This window comes from Camelus bactrianus, chromosome 8 (genome assembly GCF_048773025.1).
Source record: "Camelus bactrianus isolate YW-2024 breed Bactrian camel chromosome 8, ASM4877302v1, whole genome shotgun sequence".
In the NCBI taxonomy this organism is placed as follows: domain Eukaryota; kingdom Metazoa; phylum Chordata; class Mammalia; order Artiodactyla; family Camelidae; genus Camelus; species Camelus bactrianus.
In genome coordinates this window covers 30,153,746-30,181,156 of record NC_133546.1, presented here as the reverse complement: position 1 = coordinate 30,181,156, position 27,411 = coordinate 30,153,746, and the positions used below count along the sequence as shown (strand labels likewise).

At 33.1% G+C, this 27,411-nt stretch overlaps 1 protein-coding gene across 1 annotated transcript in view; it reads left to right on the top strand.

Annotated features, from left to right (window-relative positions):
• The window catches only part of LAMA2 (laminin subunit alpha 2), a 516,774-nt gene that overhangs the window by 195,762 nt on the left and 293,601 nt on the right, over positions 1-27,411 (top strand). Inside the window, exons 5-10 of the mRNA XM_045524726.2 lie at positions 2,011-2,190; positions 5,179-5,268; positions 6,682-6,799; positions 11,809-11,987; positions 18,270-18,369; positions 19,580-19,740. Of these exons, the coding sequence (XP_045380682.1) occupies positions 2,011-2,190; positions 5,179-5,268; positions 6,682-6,799; positions 11,809-11,987; positions 18,270-18,369; positions 19,580-19,740 (828 nt within the window). The remainder of the gene's footprint in view (positions 1-2,010; positions 2,191-5,178; positions 5,269-6,681; positions 6,800-11,808; positions 11,988-18,269; positions 18,370-19,579; positions 19,741-27,411) is intronic.

The following is a 27,411-nucleotide window of genomic DNA, read 5'->3' as shown; positions in this document are numbered from 1 at the left end:
TAGCTGGGAAATTTCATATTTTTATCATGAGGCATTTTGAATCAATTCTTTGTGATATCAGAATTAGTTTCTCATCTCGGAATTTGCTATATTTATTTCTCTAGTGACTCAGTAGTTTATTGGCAGTCAGTTTGTAAAATGCGCTTGGGGATTATCTAAATACAGGATTTTAGGAATGGAAACACATATTGCCTCTCCTGTCAAAAAGCACAATTAACACACATGATGTATCATCTTGCAAAAGTGGATGAAAATTCCAGTGGGTGACCTCAAGTCACAGTTTCCAGTGCACTTATAGACTGTCGTGTTCCTGCATAGCTTCCAGCCCAGTACAGGACTCCTTTCTTTTATTCCTAACTCCCTAGCCTCCTGTGCGTGTGTATACGTGCTTGTATGTGCATGGATGTGTTCAGTCAAAAACCTACCACCCAATTCCAATTTCTTCAACAAATTTAATTCGATTTAATTTATTGCATAGGTAAAGCTGCATTCACAAAGTACAAAATAGTGGAAGTACTTCTTCCTATAAGTATATTGAGAGTTTCCTCATTCTTTTTTATGGCACACATAATTCACCATATAGATATATAATTTATTTAACCAGTCATATACTGATGAACGTTAGATTGTTTCCAGTCTTTTGCTATTACCAGAAAAATGCTGTAGGAATTATATATTTTTATATATCACCAATACATATTAATTAATGATAAATGTAACATCTGTGGGATAATTTCCCATGAGCAGAATTTCTAAGTAAAAAATTCTATGCCTTTGTAATTTTGATGGTTACTGCTAAATTCACCTTCAGAAGGGTCTGTGCCACTTGGCACTCATGCCTGTCCTAAGTGTGTGAGAATTCCTGTTCCCTCTCGATCTTGCCATTGGGGAGTATTACCAATATTTTGGGGTTCTGACAACTTGAAAAAATGGAAAAAAAGATTTTTAGAGTGGTTTTAATGAACAGTTCTCTTATGAGTGACGTTCTCTATCTTGAAAGTTTAACAGCCATTTATATTTTCCTTTCTTCGAATAGTCCTCTTGTATCTTTTGTCTGTTTTTGTGTTTTGTTGGTATTTTTTTTCTTGATTTATAGGATTTCTTCAGGCATTAGAAAAATAATTCCTTTGTCTGTGATACAAGTACTTCTTATTTTATTAAATGGTTTATCCCTCATTAGAAATCTCTGCTCTCATGAAATCCCTGTGAGAGCATGTGGGCATCATGCACCTTTGGAGGGTAGGTCCTTGACCATTTTCCCATTTTTTACATGGGAAATTATATGATTAGCTTTGATTTATTCTGATGTCAATTGTGCTAAATTATTTTCCTGAAAAATTTACCATTCCATCTAGGTTTTAATGTATTTTCATAGAGTTGATTTTTCATAGAATGTGTTATAGCCTTGGTAAATTTTTGCCTTCTTGATCTATAAATTACTGTAAAAACAACAACAACAAAACCCCACAACATATTGAAATTTCTCACTGTGATTAGAGATTTGTGTAGTTTTTCTTGTAATGTGTCAATTTTTGCTCTCTATATTTTAAGCCTATATATTTAGATACTTTCAAGTATCTAAAATTCCTGATGGTTTCTTGCTTTTGTCTGATATTTTGTAACTTTTTAAAACCAAGTTTTCTGGTTTCCCATGATATACCAGAGTCTTAAATACTTTAAGGGGACAATAATTTTCAGAAAAGAAAGATTGATTTAAGAATTTATGGTAATCCTTGGAAGGTCAAGAAGATGCAATGCCTTGGAACAGAGAAATATGGGGAATTGCAGTGTATAGAGAATGTCTAAAATATAAACAATAAAATGTATTAAAACATTCATAAAATTCCTCAGCTACTCTCCTCTATTCCAGTAAAGTACTTACTCGCCTGTATCTGCCTGACTCACTGGGAGAAGGGGAGCTTAACTTTATTTTTCTAAGAAAAATCAAACAAAATCAGGTATTTAATTTTTGGTACCCTTAATTCTTAAATTATTTCCCGCACTGCGTAGATTCACATCTCTTTGATCAATGGGAGACCGAGTGCTGATGATCCTTCTCCTGAACTGCTCGAGTTTACCTCCGCTCGCTATATTCGCCTGAGACTTCAGAGGATCCGCACCTTGAATGCCGATTTGATGATGTTTGCTCACAAAGACCCGAGAGAAATTGACCCCATTGTCACACGAAGAGTAAGTTATGATGAATCATATTGGAGCCTGTGAATGATCTTGCACTTTTCATTTTAATTATCTGTTAAATAGTTTTAAAAGATATTTTTCAGTGATTTACAGGAGTGATTTTTATCAAAGACTTAAAAATTCCAGAGACTTTCCTTTGCTTAAATCCCAGCTCTGCTACTTATTAGACGTGTAACATTTATCTAACTTTTTAACATTTCAAAACTCTAATTTCCTCTTTGATAAAATGAAGATCATAATGCCTAGTTCATAATCCTGTTTTTGAGCACTAAATTCATTTTTTGATACTTTGAGTGATCTGTGCTACTATTATAATTGGCTTTGGGAAGTTGCTACAGGAAGTGTATGGTCTTTGAAACATTTATGGTTGCAACCCACACTCCAAAATATATTTTATATCATGAACTCAGTACACACACATACACACACACACACAAACACACACACACACATCACATCACATCACATCACATCACAATATATCTTAAACTTTAATGAAAGTAGAATCAGCTGGTGGTGTTGTGGAAATGCAGATTCAGATTCAGTAGGTCTAGGACAAAGTTGAGAAACTGCAGTTCTAAGTTCCCAGGTGGTATTGATGTCACTGGTTTGTGGACCAATTTGTCTTATCAAATCATTTTGTTTTATGCTTCATTAATGAATCATAAGGCATAGTTCATAAAAGCCCTGCTGTAAGAAAAAAGGTGATTCTATATACTATTTTATTTTACTTTATGAACTGAATATCAGAGAAAAAGTTATAGCTTCCTTTCGACAGATCATTGATAACAGAAGCTAACGGAGGTGTTGTTTTCCAATGTTAAACAGGAATTTGAGAGATTATGACATAGACGATCAGCCCAGGGTTCTGTGAGTGACAATCGTACTCCCTCCTAGCCGTGCCGCACCACAGTCACTGGTTTATGTCATCTCCCTTATGTGCTGCTACACAGCCAAGACATTATTACCAAGAGAGTCAGTTCGGCTATAAATCCATAAAGCAAATATGCTAACAGAATATCTGCCTGTATGACTAGGGGAGGAGGTGAAAAGAGGATTGTGGGGAGGAACTGAGATTATGAGACAAAACACTGTTCTAGAATGACCCTACTAAGGTTAGACCATTGCCACCAATTGTCAAATTGCTGAACCTGCAGGCTGAATATTGAAGGACAGCGCTTTTCACAGTTCCCGAGTACCCCTCACACGTGTTCTCTTCTCATTACTTAACTTACTCACACCTAACCTCTCCATCATTAAAAAATAACTTTTAAAGTTTAATTATCCCCATGCAACACGTTAGATGTTTTAGTGCGCTGTATTTTCCAAAACTGAAATAATTTGACCTTGACATAATGTTTCAGTATATTGTAAATTGTCTTATGCAAAAGTAGTCATTATTTTACAGCAAATCTAGATTCTTCACTTGTTAAAAAATAACTTTTAATTATAATGTTGGCATGACTTAAAAATATACACCAAGGAAGACTGAATAATTTTGAAGTGAAATTTAATCTTTCTTGACAGTGTATCTATCAAAGAAAAAAATCAATGAAAATAAATGTATTCTTTTTTTCATCTTTTGCAGAAGCCATAGATGGGGTTGGGATGCACATCTATTATTTATAACTTCATTGTACATGAGCCTTCAAAATAGTGCAGTGAAATTCAACATATAAATATGATTTTTGAAAGTATTCAAGTTCAGTAAACACTACATGTAAATTTCAATATATAAAAATAAGATATTGAATTTTAGCTCCATTTTGTGACTCAAAAATGAAGCATTACACATTTATATTTAAAACAAATTTCCCAATTTTAAAAGCATCTAAAAAACTACTGTATCAGCTTTCTGAACTATTATCCCTATTTGTATCTGTATTATTAGGTGATGAAGTTAGTGAAAAGCAGACTTTTATGTTACCTAAACTTCCTAGCAAGTTACATTACTGTGAGGTCTAAGTATATCAACTAAGATAAAGTAACAAAAGTAACAAAAATATTATAAAAGAGACTATATGTAAATAACAAAAACATACGAAAAGAAAAGAAAGAAGTAAATGGAAAAAGGGAATTTGTAGTCAGGGAATTCAGATTTGTGTCCATCTACTTATTTTTGCTAATTTTTTTTTATTGTTGTTGTTGTTTTGTTTTTTTAGTGTAAGTAATTGGAATAATAGAGCTATCTTCCACTGAGATGGTTATTTGGATTCCAAAAGATAATGTGAAATATTTGCACAACTATAAAATGTTATATACAAATTAATTAAAATTTAAAAATAGTCCAGTTTTGTAATTACAAATAATCTTTTCCAACTCGCTGGATAGTTGAGAGTAATTAGAAACATAGCCCTATGTTAACTCAGATAGGAAAGTAATTGCATGGATATTTTAACATAATAATGAAAAAAAAGCATCTGGCACATCTAGTTTACTCTTTACATTATATTAAATCAATCTTGTAGTTAATTACTTTTTATTTCCCTCTTCATATGGTTAAGAAATGTGTTGTTATGAGCACAAATTCCCCTAAATTTGTTGATTCTTTCCAAATCCATCAAGTAAAACAATGCATATGCTTCACGAATACTAAAGTTCCTCTAATGACAATTAAAGAGGCTTTCTTTCAAGAAACTCCATGAAACAACTTTTATAAAGAATTATTGTCCTTGCTGTCCTTACCCCCAACCCCGTAACAACTTGCTTTCAATAGTAAGTACTCCAGCACAGACTTTGTACTGTCTGTGAGAAAGAAGTTTCTAAAATGTCCACCTAACATAAATTAGAGGCATTCTGTCCTTGGGCTGTGATTGCAACGTGAGGAGTTACTTGATATCTTTGTGAGCCTTCAGTTTTTCTGCAGTGCTTCACACTAAGGATACAAGCAGAAAGCCAAGTTTTTAACTGAATGTTCCCTTTTGTACTTTCACCTTGCAGTGGTCCTAACAGGATTTCTCTCTGGATTGCTTTTTGCAGTATTACTACTCGATCAAGGATATTTCTGTTGGAGGGATGTGCATCTGCTATGGTCATGCCAGGGCTTGTCCACTTGATCCAGTGACAAATGTATGTATATTTATACGATACTTAGGCAAAATGAAGCTCTGAACTGTAAAATGGTTCATGAGAAGCTTTGCTGACACGGACACTGTGAATGGGTGTCAGGTCCCCACTTAGACAGCGTAACAGAAAGCCATGCCAGGGTGAAATAGAGCTGGCAGTTAGGATGATAGACTTTGAAGGCAGCCATCACAGTATTGGAAAACAGATTAGGTTTTTTTTTCCAAAAAGGCTTCAAACTGGTCTATCTATTTTGAAACCTCTCTAGCTATGACAGCCTGCTATATGATTTAGCTTTAGAGAATACCTGCCATCCATCAACCTGACCATTTCTTTTAAGAGTTTTCATAAGAAAAATTAATGCAAACAAATGAAAAATGTGCATGGAAGTAAATATAAGTGACTATGGAACAGGAGGCTGAGCTGGGACAGGGGCTATAAAGAGTCGAGTGGAAGAGAGTATTCAAGAGAGCATTGAAACCACCAGTTCAGAAAACACTGGAGTGGTTTTGGGTTGAGTTTTTCATTAATGACAATGTATTAAGTGAACATAATATAAAAAAAGAAGATGAATGAGCATCTGTTTTACTCAGTCATAAACAAACTTGTGAGATACAAAATCATCTACTGTATAGTGTATGGAAGAAATATATTGAGTAGTAAGATCAGTGAACAATGTAGCTACCTATGTAAAGTTTTTTTTTCCTACTAAAACTATAATACAAATGGTATTTCTCTCAAAGCTAGTTTTCTGACCAGTGCATCCTTGTGTTACTTCCTAGGGAACAGTCAAATCCCTGGCAGATTTTTCTGGGCAAGATGGTGGTGCTGCTTTCTGCAGAGCATGAGCACCATCTATCATGCATTCTGATAAGCAATATTTCCCAAACTTTGAGAGCCCACATGATGGCCTTGAAAGGCCAGCTCCATGCAGTGAATTAAGACTGTCCTCAAAACACACACAGACAGGAGATTCAGGCTTAGGGTATTAGATTTCTGTTACTTCCACGGCCCCCACCTCATGCCTAGGAATCTACTCTTTCCCCTCTTCCTACACCAAATGTTAATGATACTTTTAAGGAAGCCTTAAAATAGATGCGTCCAACTCTCAAAACCTGTAGATCTCGGGAATCACAGAGGGGATTTCAGTTTTCAAGACCACCCCCTTTGGACCTCTTCTGTCTTCTACGTCAGAGCCTGGTGATTGCAGAACCAGCCTGGACCCCCCTTCGCTAAGCTTATGTTGATCAAATATACCCACTCCCAAGGCTAGCACCTCTTTCCTCCTAGATTGACAGGAGTTTTATATTTTGGTACATAGTCTCGATGTTTTCTCTTCATTCTACCTTTCAGGGAAAACTTCTCATTTATGGTTCCAAAGGATACTGAAAGTACACTTTCCCCCAATTTTTTGACTAGAAATCCCGCTGTGAATGTGAGCATAACACGTGCGGTGATAGCTGCGATCAGTGCTGTCCTGGATTCCATCAGAAACCTTGGCGAGCAGGCACTTTCCTGACCAAAACTGAATGTGAAGGTATGTTCCTGAGAAGAAAGGCCAATAACATGCAGAATACCTCCTTTTCTGGGACGCAGGTGATATACACATGTGCTGATTTTGGGTGGGCGCCTGTTTTCAGTTTATATGTTTTACGAAAGGCAGTCGCTGGTAAGCTCTTTTACCCTCCTATTTTAGAGTTTTCAAGTTTTTTTTTTTTCACTTTGACAAATATTTATCAAACACCCATGAATTTACCACTGTGTGAGGATTATGAGAAATAGGTAAAATCATAGTATACACTTACTGTCATCATGGTGAAGCTGAAGCTTATAAGATATATATAGAGAGAGATATATATAGAGAGAGAAAAATGTAAATAAACATTCAGCAAATCCTACCGGATATTGAGATTAGCCTTTTAAACATGTATGTTTATAAAATGGTTCTGAAACCAGTCTAGCTCCAGATCCTCTGCCTGTTCCCTTTGTAGTCCCCCTCCTAGTAAATAGCTTTTGAATACTATCATCTAATAAATGGAGGAAAAACAGAGAGGAGAGATGATACCCTACAGGTTAGAGTCAGTTTATTATCTGGAAAAAAAGGACTCTGTTTCATTCACTATACTTATTAAATGGTAGTGTTTCGGGGCAGTAGCTGGGACGAATAGGAGAGTAAAAGGTAGCAGAGAATGCAAGAAATCAAATTTGTGAAGAAAGAATATTTATTTTAATGATAAGCATTGATCTCTTGAAGTATGGTTTCACATTAATAACAGTATAAAATGCTAATATTAGAAACAGCATCAGTGACAATCATTAGCATATTACTGTGCTATAGTAATTACTAGACAGTGACAACCAAGCAAAAAGCCAGTAACGAAAAATAACAAAACAACTGGCTATGCAAACATGTGCCAACAAATACTCATTTATACTTTAATATTATTGCTTTTGAAGACAACCCATGTGTCCAGTTTTTCCCAAAGGGAAATGCCCAAGAATGGTAGCAGGTGACTTTATAGCCTAATATTGGCAACTGTCTCAACATAGTGACAGAGATGCTAGAGAAAGCCGTGTTTCTGGAGATCTGCTCAGGACAAGATGAGACCTAAAAACAAGTACTTGGGCTGAATTCTAAATCCAAACTAGCTATGAAGTCCAATTCAATTGAATTCAAATATCAATATTTTAGTGAGTCAGTCCTAACTACGTTTTTCAGTTCAGTAGGTATAATATGAGGTATAATATAATATAATATAATATAATAATAAGAACAGGTGTAGTAGACATTTTGCACTGTTACCAACTTTATATATTTATTGAATAAAATATATTTATCATGTATCAGTCATGACAGGTCCTTAAAATTACTGAATCATAGCAGACTTTAATCATAAAATATTCCCCAACCATAAAATACATTTTCTTTTCAGTTTTGATTTTGCATATACTATAGAAGTCTTGAGTCCTTTCATTTTCTGCACTTACCTTTATTGCTTTTTTATTTGTATCTGTGTGCTTGCGAGGATATTATGGTTGAGAAATCACTCATTGCTTCTGAGATGTATCTGAAGGAATGGCCACCACTACCCACTGTTGTAAGGGGGTTATCAGAAGCCCAGCTTTTGTTTTCTCCATCTATCCCAACACCATTCCTGATCATCCCTCAGGGTTTCCACAGCTTCTCCCAATAAGAGCAGACATTCATTCCTAAGAGCGAATTTCAGTTAAACGACACCATGAATATTTCTTCTCAAATTTCCTTAAATTTAATTAACTTCTTTTCTGCTGTGGAATATCAGCACTCACAAGTGGGAAAAGCATTTGAGGGTAGGGATTCCTCCTGTAGACTCTGACATTCTATCACATAGTTAGAATGATGTACTATTAGGTAGATATGCAACATCGTTACCATTCTCCACTTGTGCATATGTGTTTAAACAAGGACACAGAAAGGATACATCAGACTTAGCAACAGGGATGGAAAAAAGCAACATAAAAGGAGATTTCCACTTGCTGCTATATACATGTTTTAAAATAGTGGATTATAAAACAATTTTATCTTTCTTTGTGGGAGAGATGGGAAGTTATATTTCCAACTTGAAAAAAATATGTGTTTTTTAAATCCACAAATTAAAGATGGTGTCTTAACCATAAAACCTTGTATAAATATTGTGTTTTTGGCAATGCATACATTCTTAAAAGCTTATATGAAAATTTTCTTTTCCAAGTTGAACTGTATTCCAGTCACCTTAGCATGTAGAAAAATCCTGTAACATGACAAATCCCTCTATGAAATGAATAATTGCCTTCAAATTCATTAGAGTTTAATTTGAATTTTCATCAGTCTAGCTTAGTTGAGGCAGATTGTATCTTCAAAGTGCAAAGAATATGTATTCCATGGCTAAGCCCATGTTAACAGACAGTTTCGCGTGCCTTGAGCATTCTGTGAAATAGCGAACTGCTGATGACAGAATGTAACATGGCTCTTTGTGAGTAGGTACCACCCATGTCTTCTGAGGCTATAGATGAAAGCTGTGCAGGCCCAGGGCCTTTAAAAGCAGCCAGGGCAGAGGGTCCTCACCGCGTGGAATGTGAGAAGGACTGCTCCTCAAGCATCAGTGTTTACCTGCATTAGCTCATGTTTATACATACTGTCAGCAATACGAGTTCTAAATAATGTGAGAATAAATTTATATTTCTCTGTGTTTCCCTCTAGCTATACTGGTAGTAGAAATCTTGACTATTTCTTACAATATATTTTTACAAGACTTTTAAGAATCCTTGTGCATTGTCCTAAAGATGTAAAACTCCTTGTAATACCTAATGACATATTTGTGACCACATATTCCCCAGAATAAGGTTGGAAAACTCTCTATTAATATAGAAAGAATACCACATCCTATATCAAAAATCCATAGACTGGGGAAGCTATTTGCAACAAATGAGACAAGGAGATAATGCCCTTAGAGATCTTCTGTAGCAATAAGAAAAAATATATATTAAAAAAACTGTTAAAAATGAGCAAAGTTCAAAACAGGCACTTCTCAGGAAAAAATATGACTTATAACCATATAAAGATTATTATTACATTTATAATTAAGGAAATATTAATTGAAACAATGAAAATACTCTTTTTAACTTACCAAAGTGTTCATTCATTCACTCAGCAAATGCTTGAATGCTTACTATGTCCAGAAACTGAATTGAAAGTGTTGATAATGAAGTGTCGGTGAGGCCATGGGAAAACAGGTTTCATCATAGCAATTGGAAGGAGAGTAGTCTGACATGGCATTTTTGGAGGGAAATTTTTCAAGTTAATTAAAATTAAAATTTAACATGTTCCTTGCCTAGAAATTGTCCTTGCAGGAATTTAACCTATAGATGTACTCAGATGGCTAGACAGGACACATTATGAGCCTTATCATTGGTACCTGGTCCTTCTGCTACTGACATTTACGGGGTTGAGTATTTACTGTCCCAGGCATTCTGCTAGGTAATTTGCATTCTCTCAACAACCTAAGAGTTAATGAACTAAAATGGCACTAAAACTTGAATTTCCTCCTCAAATAACTCAGCTGGCAAATGGGAAACTGTCTATCATCAGAACCCCGACTCTGACCTCCACCTCCATTGATCTCCTAGTAGGTACTCAGTGTTATCTATAAAGAAGAAATCTGGAAACACTGTAACTGCCCATTAATAGGGACCTGATGAATACTTCCATTCAAGAAGTACCCAGTGTAACCTTAGGGAGAACATATACCGTTAGATAGAGAACTATGCTATTTACTATTAGTAAAAAGAAATAGTTCAGCACAGTATGTAAATGTCCCCCTTTGTGGAATTAAAAAAAAAAAAGATTGAGCAGTGTGCCACATACACGCATGTGCACATGCACACACTTGCAGACGTACGCACGCACATATATGTGTGGAAATCAATACAAAGATACCTGAGAAACTCAACATCAGAAGAAGATGTCACAATGTATCTTTTCCCTGGTTCCCACCCTAAAATAAATTCCATCATTTTTCAAAGCCTTAGTTCTCCCTGGGGAAGTGATTTTTCACTTCTCTGAACTGCTGTAATGTGACATGAAAAAGAAGAGGAGAAGAGGGTAGGAAAAAAAGGAGGATGAAGAAGAGAGGAAGTGGAGGAGGAAAAAATCAATTAAGAACTTATTGACAAGGCATTATGCTAATGATTTTACATGCATTTTCACACCTAATGCTTTGAAATATCCCTATCTGCTAATTACTATTGACCACTCCACATTTTATATGGAAACTGAGCCTTAGTGAAATTAAGACTTTCTCTACTCCCATGACTTCTCAGTAGTGAGAGGACATGCCCATCCAAGACTGGCACAAAATAGCCAGCCACTAGGTTACTTGGTGGTTTTCATCCATCTTTTTTCTCTTACCAGGTAACTTGAAGGGACTGTGGTAGTGGTGAGCCCTGCAGACTCTGGAGCCTGACTTCAGAGTTTGACTTACAATACTGATTTGGATGAGGGACCAAGGACAGAGAGGGCTAACTGCAGAGTTCTACTCCAGCTTTCCACTGCGCAAAAGATTGGTGCCCTTAATACCTGCATTATTCAAGAGTCAAATGTATATACTAAACATCCTTTTTTACCCATAAAATCTAACACAGAGATTGACATATAATAATTATTCATTACACATTACATGGGTATTAATCATTCGGTGCCATAATTCAATAATTTGTCATAGTAGGAGATTATAGGTTGAATTATATGAAATATCAGTTTTATTAGATAAAATCAGTCAAACATTGGCAATTTCATATGATTCAGCTTAACTTATGTTTCAGTTATTTCCAGTTCCATTAAAACATGTGAACTTAATAATGTATCTAATAAATCCAAATACTTCCTAGATACTTTTGTATTGATCATATGCACATAATGTAATATAATTTTTCATATGGTAAAAAAATCTCTTGTGCAATAGAAAATAATTTTTAAATATATCTGAAATCTGAATTTAATGTTTATGAATTTATTTTTCCCTAATGCAGCCTGCAATTGTCATGGGAAAGCTGAAGAATGCTATTATGATGAAAATGTTGCCAGAAGAAATCTGAGTTTAAATATACGTGGAAAGTACATTGGAGGGGGTGTGTGCATTAATTGTACTCAAAACACTGCTGGTGTAAACTGTGAGACGTGCGTTGATGGTTTCTTCAGACCCAAAGGGGTAAAGTTTACTTTTCCTTTTATGAAGTGTTATTTTGGCTTTTTCATACAGAAATGTATTAGAGAGAAAAATAATTTTGATAGCTTTTCTAAACAGCTGGACTTCAAATTTTGAAAGGTGATGAGGAACATTTCAAAAGGAGAAACTGATATAAATCTTTGAGGATGTGATGTAAAACATTTCTATCTGTCCAGAAGTTTCCACTGTGCCTCATTCCAGTCAATCCCCACCCCCAGGCAAACTCTGTTCTGATTTTTAGAACATAAATTAGTTTTGCCTCTTAGAGAATTTCATAAAAGTGAAATCATAAAGTACATACAATTTTTAGTCTTCCTTTCACTCAATGTTAAGATTTATCCCATGTTGGCCATGTCAATTATTAGTTCTTTCTCAAAAAAAAAAAAAATTGCTGAGGGCTCCTTTGCATGAACATACCTCGAATTTTAATCTGTTTTCCTGTTGTTGGATATTTGGGTTATTTCCAGTTTTGGGTTAGTTCCTACAAAACAATTTTATATAAGTCTTTTTGTGGTCATGTTTTATTCATCTAGTGTAAACATCTAAGAGTAGAATCCTTTATTCACAGGCTAGATATGTGTTTGCCTTTACAAGAACTGCCAACATTTTGCCAGATTAGTAATACTATTTTGCATATTCACCAAAAGTGTATGTGAGTTCCCATCCTTCTGTACCATCTCTAATATTTGGTGCTGACTATCTTTTGGAATTAGCTGTTCAAGAGGATGTGGGTGTAGTGGGCATGGCAGGTGGGTATCAGGCAATAATAAGTCGTTCCCATCAATGCTTGGTGCTACAGCAGATCTTCTGTTATGAATTTACAGCAGATCTTGTGGATTAAATTTTCATTTTAAGTGCTTATTGACTACCCCTAAATCCCTTGTTATTCCTTTAAAGTCAGTAGTATTTATACTGATATTTCCTTTTAATTCCTAAAATTGTTAATTTATGTTCTCTTTTTTATTGATCACTTATGCTAGAAGTTTACCAATTTTCTTAATCTTTTCAAACAAACTTTTGCTTTTTATTTTTTCTTTATTTATTGATTTCTGTTCTTTATTATATTATTCTTTTAACCTGTTTTGGGTTTAAATTTCTTTTCTTCAATTGTCTATCAATTTGGAAACTTAGATTATTGACTTTAAACCTTTCTCTTTTTTTCGATTGTAAGCACTTAAATATAAATTCCCTTTTAGTGAGAATTTTAGCTGGTTCCCACGAGTTCATAAGTGCTTTACATACATTATCATCTATTTAAATAATTTTTATTTATGTTGTGATTTGTTCTCTGTTGTTTAATTTCCAAATATTTGGGCTTTATTAAAATATTATCTTTTTATTGAGTTATACACTATCTTATGGTCTGAGGCATACTCTCTAAGATGCCAGACTTCAGAGGTTTCTTGAGATTTATCTTATGGCTCAGTTCATGGTCTTTCTTGGTAAACCAGCATGTGCAGTTGAGGAGAATATTTATCCTGAAGTTGATAATGGCTATAAATGTGGATTTGTCAAATATATGATTGTGAATTCTTACCTTTCATTTTGTCAATATTTCCTCATGTACTTAGAAGCACTGTTTTGGGGTGCATACATATTTAGAATTTTTTCTATCTTTATATATTCTATGTCTTATAAAAATTATGAAAATCTCTTTATCTCAGATAAAACTTTTTGTTATAAAGTCAACTTTGTCTGCTGTTAGTATAGCTGTACCAGCTTTCTTATGCATAGTATATATTTTCCCATTTTTTAGTTTCAGTCTATTTGCATTTTTATTTAAAAACAAATATAAACAGTAAAATAGCTGGGTGTTGCTTTTTTATCCTGATAATCATTGTCTTTTAAACCGCATGTTTAGTCCACACATTTAATGTAATTAAGGGGTGGTTGGGTTTGCTATTTATTTTCGGGTTTTGTTCCAGTTCTTCCTTTTCTGTCTTCTTTTGTGTTAAACAAACAGATCTATTTTATTTTTTTTGGTTCCATTTTATTTGTTTACTATCTTTTTGACTGTAGTCCTTTGTATTATCTTTTCAATTTTTTAGTTCATGCTATAGAGATTATAATATACCTTCTTAACTTGTCACTGTCTGCTCAGAGTAACTAATACAATACTTGCTTAACATACAATCAAAATTTTATTTAGTGTAGTTCTATCTACACCTATCTTTTGAGCTGATATTTCCATATATTGCATATAAGTTCTAAGTCTCCAATACAGTGTTGTAATTTTTGTTTGAAGTCACTTTTCCTTTAAAGAAATGAAGGGGAGGAAAAGATAGTTTTACATTAACCATCTATTTACCATTTCTAGTATTTATTTCTTTCTGATTAACTGGGCTCTGTCTGGTATAATTTCCCTTCTACCTGAAGAACTTCCTTTAGGTATTTTTTTATAGTACAAGAACTGCTGGTGACAAATTCTCTCAAGCTTTATTTTATCTGAAAATGTCTTTATTTTTTTCCTTACTATTGACATATATTTTCATTACGAGGAGGGAGATTTTAGTTTGTTTTTCTTTCAGTACTTTATAGATACGGTGTTTTCTGGATTTCATTTTTTCTTATGAGAAGGGAGCCATCACTTGTATTTTTGTTCTTCTACATATAACAGGTTTTTCATTCTTTGATCGATTTCGAGATGTCCTGTTTATATTTGCCTTTTAGCAGCCAAACTATGTACTGGCAAACTATGGCCTCTAGATCAAATTTGGCATGGCCTATATTTGTATGGCCTACAAACAAAAAATGTTTTTTTTTTTTTTTTACATTTGTAAGAGCTTGTTAAAAGAAAAAAGAGAAGGAGGAGAAGAAGAAGAAAAAGAAGGGGAAGGGAAAAGAGAAGGAAAGAGAAGAAAAAAGAAAAACAACATTAGGAAAAAGAAGAACAAAAACAAGATGAACAAGAACTTGGAGGAGGAAGCAGAGGAGAGGAGGAACTGGGAGAGAAAAAAAACAGACCTTATGTGGTTTATAAAACCAACAATTTTACTATATGGCCTTTTGTAGAAAGTTTTCCAGTTTCAGAGTTAGAGACCCCATGTGCCTAAGTGTGACTTTCTTTGTGCTTATCTTCTTGGTTACTGAGCTTCTTCTAATTATAAGTTAATATTTTATACCACATTTTGGAAATTTTAGGACATTATTTCTTAAAACATTTTTTTAAAGCTTGCCATCTCTTCTCCTTTTGTGACTCCAGCTACATGCAGGTTAGGTTGCTAGACTGTGTCCTACAGGTTCCTGAGGCTGTGCTAATTAAATTTTTTTTCTTTTTTTTCTTCTTGGGATTGGATAACTTCTGTTTGTCTGTGACTAGGTTACCATGGTTTCTCCCTAGCATATCCATAATTTTTTCATTGAAATATTTTACTTTTCAGCTTTCTAGAGTTCTTAATTTTTTATTTCTCTGCTAAAATACTACATGCATATCACTCATTATAATAAATGTTATTCCCTTTATGTTCTTAAGCATGTATGGAGTACCTGTATAAGTCCTTGTCTGCTAACTTCATTACCTGGGACAACTCAAGGTCTGTTTTTATTGACTTGTTTTTTTTATTTTTTCAGGAGCACACCTTTGTTTTTTTCCTCATGTGTAGTAATTTATGACTTACACAGGATATTGTGCATGATACAGTATAGAGACAAGATTTTGTTACCTTCTTCTGAAGATTTTTGATTTTTTTAATTTGGTAGTCAACTTACTGACTAATCATTATGAAACTATACTTTGTTAGAGCAGATTAATAGAAAGCTCTGGGTGTTGATCTAAACTTCTAACTTGGTTCATAAACTTTAATTTCAGTTTACTTTATGGTGTGTGAACTGGAAATTTCTACTCAGGCCAGCTGCTGCTTTCCACAGGACTCCTTGAAATTTCCTGAATTAATGTACAATTAAGGGATCAGTTAATAATTGAGGGGTATTTATACGCAGATTTTGTTACCCTTATACAAACATGGATCTCATCTAGTGCATTTTTTCTTTCAAATCTCAGTTCCTTCCAGTTTCTGCCTGCTTTGGATTATTCTCCCAAGTCCTCAAATACTTGATTTTTATATTTTATCCAAAATTCATAATTGTTACTTGAGGGTGTGCTGGATCTGTACCAGACACTCTGTCATCATCAAAACTGGAAGCTTGATCAAGTTTTTTATTAGGACAAGTTGTTAAGTGAATCTGAGCTTAGATTTTGATATTTTAACCCATAAAAATGCTTATGCTATATTGTGTTAAAAGATTAAAATCTTTTAAGTGCTTAATATTTGGGTAGAAGTTCATTGTGTTTTTATGAAGATAAAGAAAGAGAAGTTTGTGCACTGCAAATTTTATAGCTGAAAGTTATCTCTGATAGTCTTAAAATTATTGCTTTATAATCTAATTTTAGATTTATCTGCTAAATATGTGTATTTAAGAGTTAAAACAAATATATATGTGTATATATTACATAGTTTACTTTGAGGACTAGTTAGTAACCTTGTTATTTTAATAAAATTCAAAATCAATTATAAAGTAGATATATGTATAGAATCTCATATGTTAAACATTTTTCTTGATCAGCACTCTGATTCAGGCAGATTTTCCCAACTACCAGAAAGAAGGATAAATTAAGAAGATTTAGTTTACTGAAGCTCATCATTGGAATCATAAATCATATTTATAAGAGCTAGGAATTTATCTGAAGAAGTCCCCACTACATGCCCACAGAGGGTTTTGGGGTTTTTTTTTTTTTTTTTGGCTTTTGTCTTTTGGGTTTTTTTTGTATGTCTTGGTGGTTTTCTCGGGGTTAGAAAGCCCTTGTCCCAATTCCACTCTCAAATTGCTACTCATACTTCAAGCCCCAGTCTAAATGTCACTTTTTCTGTGAAACATTGCTTGACTTCATTGTGTTATTATTCCCTCCTCTTTTGCCCCATAATGCTCTGCTCTGCTTATGTGTGTTTTATCACTTGACACATTCTATTTAATCAATATCTTTCAAGTCCTTTATTCCTGTAAGCTTCTTTAAGTCAGGAATCAGGCATTACCTATCTGTGCTTTGTAGGAAGTAAATGAATATGTCCTAAACAAATGATGATTTTTGAAACTGATCTGTGGACATAGTTGGTTGATATTCTATCAGATATGTAAATATTTCTCTCCTTATGACACTGACTTATATTAGCAAACAAGTTTTTATTTGTAAATTAAGCCTAGGTATATACATATATAAAAATTGATTTTTATGGGGGAATTATATATATTTATATACATACATTTATATATGTATTCAGCAGTATTTCAGTATTTCCTAGGCAAATAATTTAGTTATTTTTTTGTTGTTAGCCTATTGTATCAGGAGAATATTGTATATATGCTACAGAACAGTCTAGGTTTGTTTAATTTAAATATTCTAACATTGAGAGCTTCCAGCTGTATTAAATATTTAGTATATATGAGGAACCTTATGAGATACTTTATGTTATTCCTCTTAATTTTAATTTAAGAACATAACTATCGTTGCTATTACTATCCTCATATTACCAGGGAGTAAATGAGTTGCAGGAGGTCGCATAGCCAGTAAGTGGCCACACTGGGATATGAGCTCGAGGTTTCCTAGTTATAGAGCCTACACTGTTTTCCTCTAGATTATGCTGCCTTCTCAGAAAATCTAATTTTTAATCTAAATATTTAACTTTATCTTTTTTCAAGCACCAAATACAAATTTCTGCTTAATTAATCATATCATGATCAATGTGAAAAAGTTCTTGAAAAATAAATTTGAGGAAAATTACTAATTTTGAGCTCTTTTGTAATAAAACAAAACAATGAGGAAGATTTTATTATGGAATATATATTTCTCTAATATTCTCTACATACGTAAACATTTTTTTTGTTATGATAATACTTTGGATATAAAAGAAAGAGATGTATAACTGAAATGTGTACGAATTAAAAGGCTATTTGGGGTTTTCTTTAAAAACTTCTGCAAAAGATAAAACATGATGAAACTTATGTGGCAAAATCTTGATAATTGTTGAATCAATATAACATATATAGGAATTTATTATACAGTCCTCTTTATTTCTGTGTATCCACTTAGAAGAAATGAATTTTGGAAATTGCAAACATATATTAAAGAAACTTTCTTATATTATCATTTCTCAATATAATTTATTACTGTATATTATTAAAATTAGTTTATCTTTAAATGCTTGTGGAATTGAAAAATATTAATGTTTTCATTACACTTGATTAAAAGCATTTTAATATTTTTGTTAGGTATCTCCAAATTATCCAAGACCATGCCAGCCATGCCATTGTGATCCAGTTGGTTCCTTAAATGCAGTGTGTGTCAAGGATGAAAAACATGCTCGACGAGGTAAGAGTGGCCATAGAGGATCATTGTTCTGATGGAAGGACAGCTAAAGCCAAATGTGATTATTTCAGGAGAACATGTTGCAGTTGATTTCATTCGCATAATAAATGTATTCTTATATCTATCAATATCCTCTCCAGAAAGCCATTTTTAATTCATCTCAATAATTATTTTTGTGTTTAATTATTCTTTAAAAGCAAAAAGAGTTGTTTTGCACTAGATACACATGTATGCATATATATACACATATTTAAGTATCTATGTGTATATATATATTTTTTCTAGTCAATTACAAACCTGTGATGTATGTAATTTTTTGATGTCTTGTTATTTGTGAGATTGTTTTGTAGCCTCTGTGGTTTCTAAGGTGAAATGACAGCACTGAGGGATGTGTGTGCATAATGAGAAGAGCAAATAGAGATCACAGATGGAAATGTAGTCAATAGTGTAGAAAGTAAGCAGTGTACATAAAGGACCACAAAAGATAGTAGTCATGAGTTAATGAAGGGAGGATGGCTGACTTTAAGCCAAATACTTTATTTGAGGATTGAAGTTCATAATGAAATCCAAACATTAAGAAATCAAATGTCAAAATAACTCCTTGATGTAAAACATTTAGTAGCTACTTTCAGGAAAGTTGCTTGCCAAAGTTAAGTAGGAAATTCATAGAATATATCTGAAACTGTTTCTTTATATTTTAAGAGGGGATTCTTCTCGTCTTTGGAAAGACTAAAATAAATCATGGCTATAATACAGGCTTTTCCCCCACCACCCCAAAGACTTTTGAGTTAAAAGACTGGTAATGTTTCTTTGGCACAGTTTAGCTTACCTGATTTCTTCACAAAACTATAGGATTATCTATTTATCCTTAGTCTTAAATCTTAAAAGATTAAAAAAAATGATAGTTTTAACACTAAGATGGTGAATTATTGATGTCATTTTTCATTTTATGGTCCCTTATCTTTTTATGATATCAACTAAATCATATTGTTTTTAGTAGTATGATTTAACTTCCTCCTTGAGTTTAAAATGGTATTTTGTTGTTGAAAAGGGATAAAAAATAGAAAAGTGGAAATACAAGTATATGATGTAATGGTGATTCAGCAACAATACAGCATATTTTTACTCCCAAAGTAGTTTCCCATCTTGTGATAGTCAAAGGCGGTTTATGAGTCAGTTAGAAAATATTGATACATGTCTCATCTTCCGTTAGGTCTGGCGCCTGGGTCCTGCCATTGCAAACCTGGCTTCAGAGGGGTGAGCTGTGATCGGTGTGCCAGGGGCTACACTGGCTACCCAGACTGCAAACCTTGTAACTGTAGTGGTGCAGGAAGCACCAATGAGGACCCTTGTTTTGGACCCTGTAACTGCAAGGTATGTTGTTTATTCCAGTAATGTCTCACTTGTAAGACCAAAGGTCATTTCCCTTGACTTCTCTCTTATGTCTGCTGGCATTAAGCAATTGGAATAACTTTTGTAAATGTCCACTCTCTATTCTATTTGTGGTACACCTATAAGTGTCTTTAGAACCAGGTTTATGGTAACAAGACACATGCCATTTGTTTAAAAACCTACAAATACACAGAAGATATGTGACCTTAAAAATGTGTTATTTTGTAACAAAAACACTTTTCCCCCATTACCTTTCTAGTCTGTTAATTTAAAAATATACAACACTAAATCTCGCAACCCTTTGAAACAGGTATACACTCAAATCTACTTTACCTTTGTATCTAATCCTGAAAATAATTGTCAAGGTTTTTTTCTAGATTTTTAAATAATCTTCTGAAGTTTGAACCCAGATAGATCTGAAAATACCATGTTCAAACTCCTCTGTTTAATTACTAAATATGTGAGAAACCCTGGCAGAATTGATTAAATGCTCAATATTTCTTCCCACTGCTTTCAGAAATGCAACTTTATTTCTTGTATACACTCAGATAATAGCTCATCATGTTAGCACCAAGGGATGCATTACACCTGCAGCTTATATACATTGAGGAAACAGAGAGGCAAGCACAAGTCTAAAATGATAAAACTGATTTCCTCTAGCTATAGTAATCAGTTCCAAAATGTTCAGATCAGACAGTATTAGCTACATTAGCTGAGAGAATAACACTCCACTGAAAAAGTTAGCGTTCCATACTGATGTAAAAATGAATGTTACTTCTTTTTTTCCTTTTTCTCAATCATAGATGAAACCTTATTAAGAATCTTTCCTTTATTAATGCATTAGTCTTACCTAGGCAGCTATAAATCATGTGCTTACAGTTGTTATATGGATGTGCACATGTATACAAACATTCAACCATAAAATAAGAAGTAAATATTAGTGTTGATGTTGAGTATATATTTATTGGGAAAAGAATATCTGAAATATGAAGCTAAATATTAGAATAATTATATAATAAGTATATGTTATATCAGGGAAATTTAGGTACCTATCTTGGACCACCAAAACAGTAAAACTGTCTACATAAATAGGCAGAAAGTCCACAGTACATGTAAAGAGTTGTCATGTACTGAAATATAATATATTAACTAGACCTATTACCTTTTATATTAATATTATCTGAAATGAAAACTTGCACTTGTCAACCTACATTGTGTAGTAGTCTGTGGGTGATCACTTTGTAAAGGATGTCACTCTTCTTCATCCTGTGTGTCTTTGGGGGAAATCCTATAGGCTTAGTGCATTTTCTGTAATATTTACCAAATATATTCCCTGTGTGTGCTTTATTCCTTTTCCAAAACTCCACAGAAATCTCTAACCTTTATCACTTGTTCAAATAAAGGACAGGCAAAGCTGAGCTTAAAATGAAAGAGAAACCTCCTGAATGTCTAGAATAAAGGAAATCAAACTGAGAAAAAGAAAGGAAGTGTTTTTGTAGACATACTATTCATAGAAAGGAGATGCCGGGTATTTGCAAGGAAAGAGTAACAAACACACGAGGGATGCAGGCTACATTTATTTTCTTTGATAAATGCAGCCAGAAAGACTAGAACAGGAGAGTTGTGGCCATTAGCAGAGCTCCAAGGGAAAGTTCCTTGAGCCATCACCTGCTCTCTGCCTGCCTCAACATTGTACCAAGAGTGATTGTAATCCTAATAAGAAAATTGCCTCCTACAAAGTCACTTGAAGGAGAATGAAAAATTATGTAAGCATCATTAAAAGAGTTACCTTTCAACTAAGTGATATTTTAAATAGATGGCTATAAACTCTTATAAACTGAATTTTTTAGGGTAAAACTTAACAGAAAGCAAGTGTTATCAAATATCTACATAATTTTAAAAATCATGAATTATATGCATGTTTCACAAAAACAATATTTGACATAGAAATGTCAGCTGATTATTCAAAACAACATAGATCAGAATGCCATTTAACATGTAAAACTTTATTGACAAGCTAAGATACTAGAGAGTTAAATTCAAATAAAATGACATCTATATAAGCGTTCATCTCCAAAATGTGTACTAACCAGTAAACATTTGCATGTGTATTATTTTATACTGTAATATGTAACAGTTTTCCATAATTTTAATCAGAAGGAAGTAACTTACAAAAGTTTGTGAACATTTTAAGAAAGTACTTTGTCATAAAGTCTTGGGCCTAAATTTATTTCTATTAAAATTTTTAAATGACTGATGTTCTAGTAAAATGCTGTACTGTGAAAAATGGACACCAGTCCCATTTCTGCCATTTTAAATACAAGTATTCTGGATAGAACAGAGGAAATAAATTTGTAATCATGTAGATTCAGGAAAGAAAGGAAATTTCCTAGATGTCAGACCAAAGAACAAAGCCTAAGTTAAGCATAAACGTAAGCAAAACCGTGCAACTGAAATCATGGGGTACGGGATGGAAGGTGATCTTAGTCCTAAGATGAGGATTAAAGTTTAGAGTTTTAATGGCTTCTCTAAGACAACGCTAGGATTTGGACTCAAAGAGGGAAATTGAAACTGAATTCACTTAAGCTTGGACTCTAGAAATGCCCCCTGACAGTGAAACAAGCAGGCACTTGTAAATTCCACCTGCAAGATGGGAGTAGCAGCTAGGAAACATTCTCTTTCCTTTGGGGCTCTAGGTGGGTAGAAATTAGTGCACTGTCAAATCTTCAAATTTGTGTGCCACATGGGAATGGCATTGGTTTTATTCTCCCTTTATGTGCTGGAATTCTTCAACAAGTCAGGCAAATGATATTTCCACAGGAAAGAAACTATAGCCTCAACTGACTATGAACCCACCATAAAGCATAAAGCAGTATACTGCACAGAAGGAAAATAACTACAAAAGGAAACCAGAAGCCACAAGAGTCAGAATATTTGTACACCAAGAATTGGAAAGAATAGAATAGTCTGAAAAAAATGTATAACCTAAAAATATGTAAGCATAATTTATAATATCAATCACAGAAGTAAAATATATAGAAAATGTATAGTCATAAAACATGATTGGAAAATAAAAGAATAAAGAACAAATAGGAAAAAGTAACACAAAGTAGGGCGCTATATTAAAAGAATGAGCAGGTTTGGAAAAAAGTCAATATAATTTACTGCTAGAAATAAAAAATATATTTAGTCATTGAAATTTAAAATTCAGTGAATGAGTTGAACGAGAGATTAGAAACTGCTGGATAGAAAATCAGAAATATAGACCCAAGGAACTTACTTATAAATTGTTGTAGGGACATAAAGAGATAAAAATATGAGATGCTAAGTGGCATGGCTGATAGATGATAAAATGTAACATTATTCTAGCAGCAGTTGCCAAAGAAGAGATCATATGAAATTGAGAAGAAACAATATTCAAGAAATAATGGAGTAAAGAATTATGAAAAATTAAAGAAAGTTATATATCCTCAGTTTGAAGAAGATAAAGAAGTCCATCCCCAGTACTTATAGTAGAAAACTTACCCAGCAGTCAAGACAAAGATTAAAATAATAAGGCTAGAGACAAATATCAGATTATTGTGTTTACCACTAGCAGTTCAACTTCATTGAAAAAACTGCCCAGTGAGATGTGTACTTTAGTAAGAAGAATATTGAACCCAGAAGAGTCCCAAGGGATTGCAGAGTACAAGAATCAGTCTATAAAAAGCAGCAGCATTTATATGTACTAGGGATAACCAATTAGGAAATGTAATAAATATATTTAGAACAGTAACAAAACTATGTGGTACCTGGAAATAAATGTTCTCAAGTAGAGATAATTTTTTAAAGGTTATGAAATATCATAAAATTATATTTTAAATGGGTAGATAGCTGCTAATATCAAGTGCTGGTGAAAATCTGGGGTAATGGAAATATTTACTGCTCCTGTTAGTAGGATGATTAGTACCACAATGTAGGAGACCATTATGGCATTATGTAGTATCACTGAAGATGTTAAAAGCCTGTCAGCCAGCAACTCTATATCTAGACACTTACCCTAAAGAAACTTTTACAATATGTACAAAGAAGCTTACAAAAGATGTTCAAAATAGACCGACTTGTTATAATAAAAATTATAAAAAATCTAAATATCCATAAATAAGAAAAATAAATTATAATATATTCATATAATCTGATACAAGAAGCAACTTAAATGAGTGAAACAGGTCTTACATGTAAAAACACTGATAAATTAATTTCAGGTGAAGTGAAGAAAACAAATGCCATTATGTTATCATTTATGTACATTCTGTGAACACACACACATATAAATTAAAAAATGTAAATACACTGATATGATGTGTACTAATTTCAGAATAGTAGTTAACTCTAGAGAAAGACCAAAAGGAATAGGATGGAAGTGAAGTGAGATTCAAATGTGCTTAAGTTTTATTTCTTTAAAAATATAGCTAAAGCACACATAGGGAAATGTTCGTACTTTTTACCTCTAGGTTGTGGGTAATGGATGATTATGATATTACACGTACTTTTCTGGTGCTTTAAAATAATTCCAAATTTAAAATTTATTTAATTGAAAGAAAAAAGGATTTCTTGAGGTGAATAAAATTTTTACTTAATACAATATCAACTACTTTTATCATTACGCAGAAGATTTTCTGTATATCTTTGTTTAGATAATGATATTATTGAATGTTACCCTCATTATATTTCAAAACATGAAAACAGTGCAGCTCAAGACTCAAAAATATTTATTAATTTTTAATGCATTATTTAAAAAATTTTAAATTTCTCTCTCTTCTGGTAAGTTACAAGAGACAAGCCAATCTCAGTTATGCCAAGTCAATTAAATATAAATACTATTTGACTCTTGATATTTGTTTATTTTAAGTACAACATGCTAGAAATTGGCTCTTTTGAAGTTGGGTGTCATGTTATCTACTCAAAGTCAGTTGAATTATAGGCTCTGATAAATAATATAACTAGACCTTGATCTAGGTAGGAACATGTACTTTTATTTTTATCAAAGTCTTATGATAGAAAGATAAATAGTGAAATAAAAGACTAGAAATCAAAGTCTGTATTTTCATCTTGCTTTGCTTTGGGATTTTTATTACACTTTACAGTAAGTCCTTACTGGCGCAGAAAATTATGTGATCTGACCTTGGTTTATCTCTCCAGAATGTTCTTGAGCTTTAGCCACTGTCTTCCAATCTTGTTTAATTTCTTGAGTCACCAAGTTCTTTCTAATTCTGGAATGTTACAGATTTTATTCAGACTGCTTGGAAAACCTAACTCTGACGTTTTGCCTTTGCTCAGCTAGGCCGTTTTCAAGGCTCAGTTCCACTTAGCAAGGCCGTCCTTGCTCACCCAATATAAATCATTCTCCTGCCATAGTCGCTTGACACCTTTTTCTTTTCCTTTATGATCTTTTCACATTTTGCAATCCATTTAATGTTTATCTCACCTGTGATGACATTGATTCTGTATATTTTATTCATCATTAAAAAATACGAAGATAACATAGTGACTCATGCATAAAAAAGAAGGAAAGAAGAAAAGTAAAAATAGTGTGAAACTTTGACAGTTGCTTAAACTGACTGATTCACATTTCTTAGTCTGTAAAATGATATTAAATCTTTCCCACCTAGCTCTCAGTAGGTGTAATTATAAAGTTGAAGCCCTGTGCAAATTTAAAGTATAATCATAAATACCTGCTAGATTAATTTTTTGTTTATTTATATATTTTTTTAAAGTAGAGGTAAGTTTCCATTCTTTTCCCCAATGGGATTTTTATGGTGTGTGCTAACATTTTATTGGTTTGAGTTTCCCTCTTTTCCATTTATGTACAGGAATGATTACCTCATTAACTCATTAGGCTCAAACCCCAGGCATTTTTACAAAAGACATTCAATTTATATATCTCATCCAAAATCTAAATTATAGATGTAAAATTTTTAGTATTAAAAGTACGTGCCAGAGTTTATCTCTTGCAACAGCTACAGTTTCAAAAATATTATGTTAATCAGATTATTTTTAATACTGAAAGCTAAGGTTGTGAAAAGTGAGAACTAATTTTCATTTATTTTCTTCTCTCTGTCTTTCTAACCCACCAGCTATTTATTACATAGCCTTGGGACACTGTATTTAAAGAGTAAACACTCAACAAATACTGCTTATTACCTAATTATCCTTTTGTTAACTTCTTTTAATACTAGGGATGTATTAGAATGAAGGCCATAACAGAGGAAAATTTGTAATTGACTACAAACACCCCAACAAACAGGCATGACTGCAAAATTTCTGAAGCAATTATCACAAAAATAACTTAAATGTCACTGGAGATATTTCTGGTACCTTTGTCAATAGAATTCCCAGTCGGCCAACCATCATAGTTAAACATGTACTGCTGCAGTTGTTCCTAATTTATAAGAAGGCAGCTTCATGAGGAAGAATACAGGGAAATGACTGTGATTCTATTTCTCTAGAGAGAACCTGTGCTGAGGAAACTATAGCAAAAAGAAAACTGATGTCAACCCAACGCTATCTGACTTCAAAAAAAAGGAACCTAGTCAGATTTTTCTACTGCAGCTTTGTTTTTAGGGAAAAGGAGCATCAAAGAAAAAAAAAGGCAGTTATTATCATTTTTTGTAGGGTAGGCCACGAAATACCTAATTAGATACTCAGCTAAATATGTTCAATAGAAATATGTGTCCAAAACACACATTTGTCCCTGTGGGGATGAAAATTGGTTCTTGAGGGACAAAAATATCATATTCACTTTATGTATAAGGCCAACATATTCACACAGTGCATCAGCATATACAGTATATCTGTAGAATTAAAATTTCACAGTAGGAATGATTATGAAAAAAATGACTACAGAGGCTCCTTAGGGACATGATAATGAAAACTAGGTTGAGAAACACTGGTCTGAAGTGACACTTTTTATTATCACAATATATAAGAGAATAAAAATACTTATTACATGGGTTAATTTTTGACAATGGAAAAATAATGACTTTTATTTGTTCCTATTTAACTTTTGTTAATATAGCCAACTGGAATCATGGTTTAGAAACCAGGAGACAAGAGTATTCATTTTTAGGAAAGTATGGTGGTATAAGGGAATGTTTGTCTCTAGAGTGGAAGTCTGGAGCATTCTGGAAATTACCAACTTCATAGGCTTACGTGTAAAAATAATTATTAAATTTGCAAATTAGAAAGAAGCACTATTGAACTCTAAATAAATAAAATATTAAAATTACTGGATTGATGAGAGCTACCCATTTGAAATGCTGAGAGAGAGAACAGATTGGACCCCATTTTGTTTAGATAAACAGTTAAAATGACTTTTAAAATTTTTATTATATCATATGTTAACAACGCTTTTGAAAGTGGTTCCATACTAAGAAGTGATAGAATAACAGCTAAAAGAGAGAGAAATCTCATGACTAAGATAATGTTTGGGTTAGAAGTTGCAGACTCTCGCCTTCATTATTAGGCATTTAGAATCAGTTATTTTCACTTCTGTGCTTTAGAGACTGAGTTGGATGGTGACAAGTTATATGATAAGGTATTTGCCCTTAAAGACCTTAATAGCATAAATGGTAAGAAAAGAACAAAAACAATAGTTTTACTGTTTGGATTTGA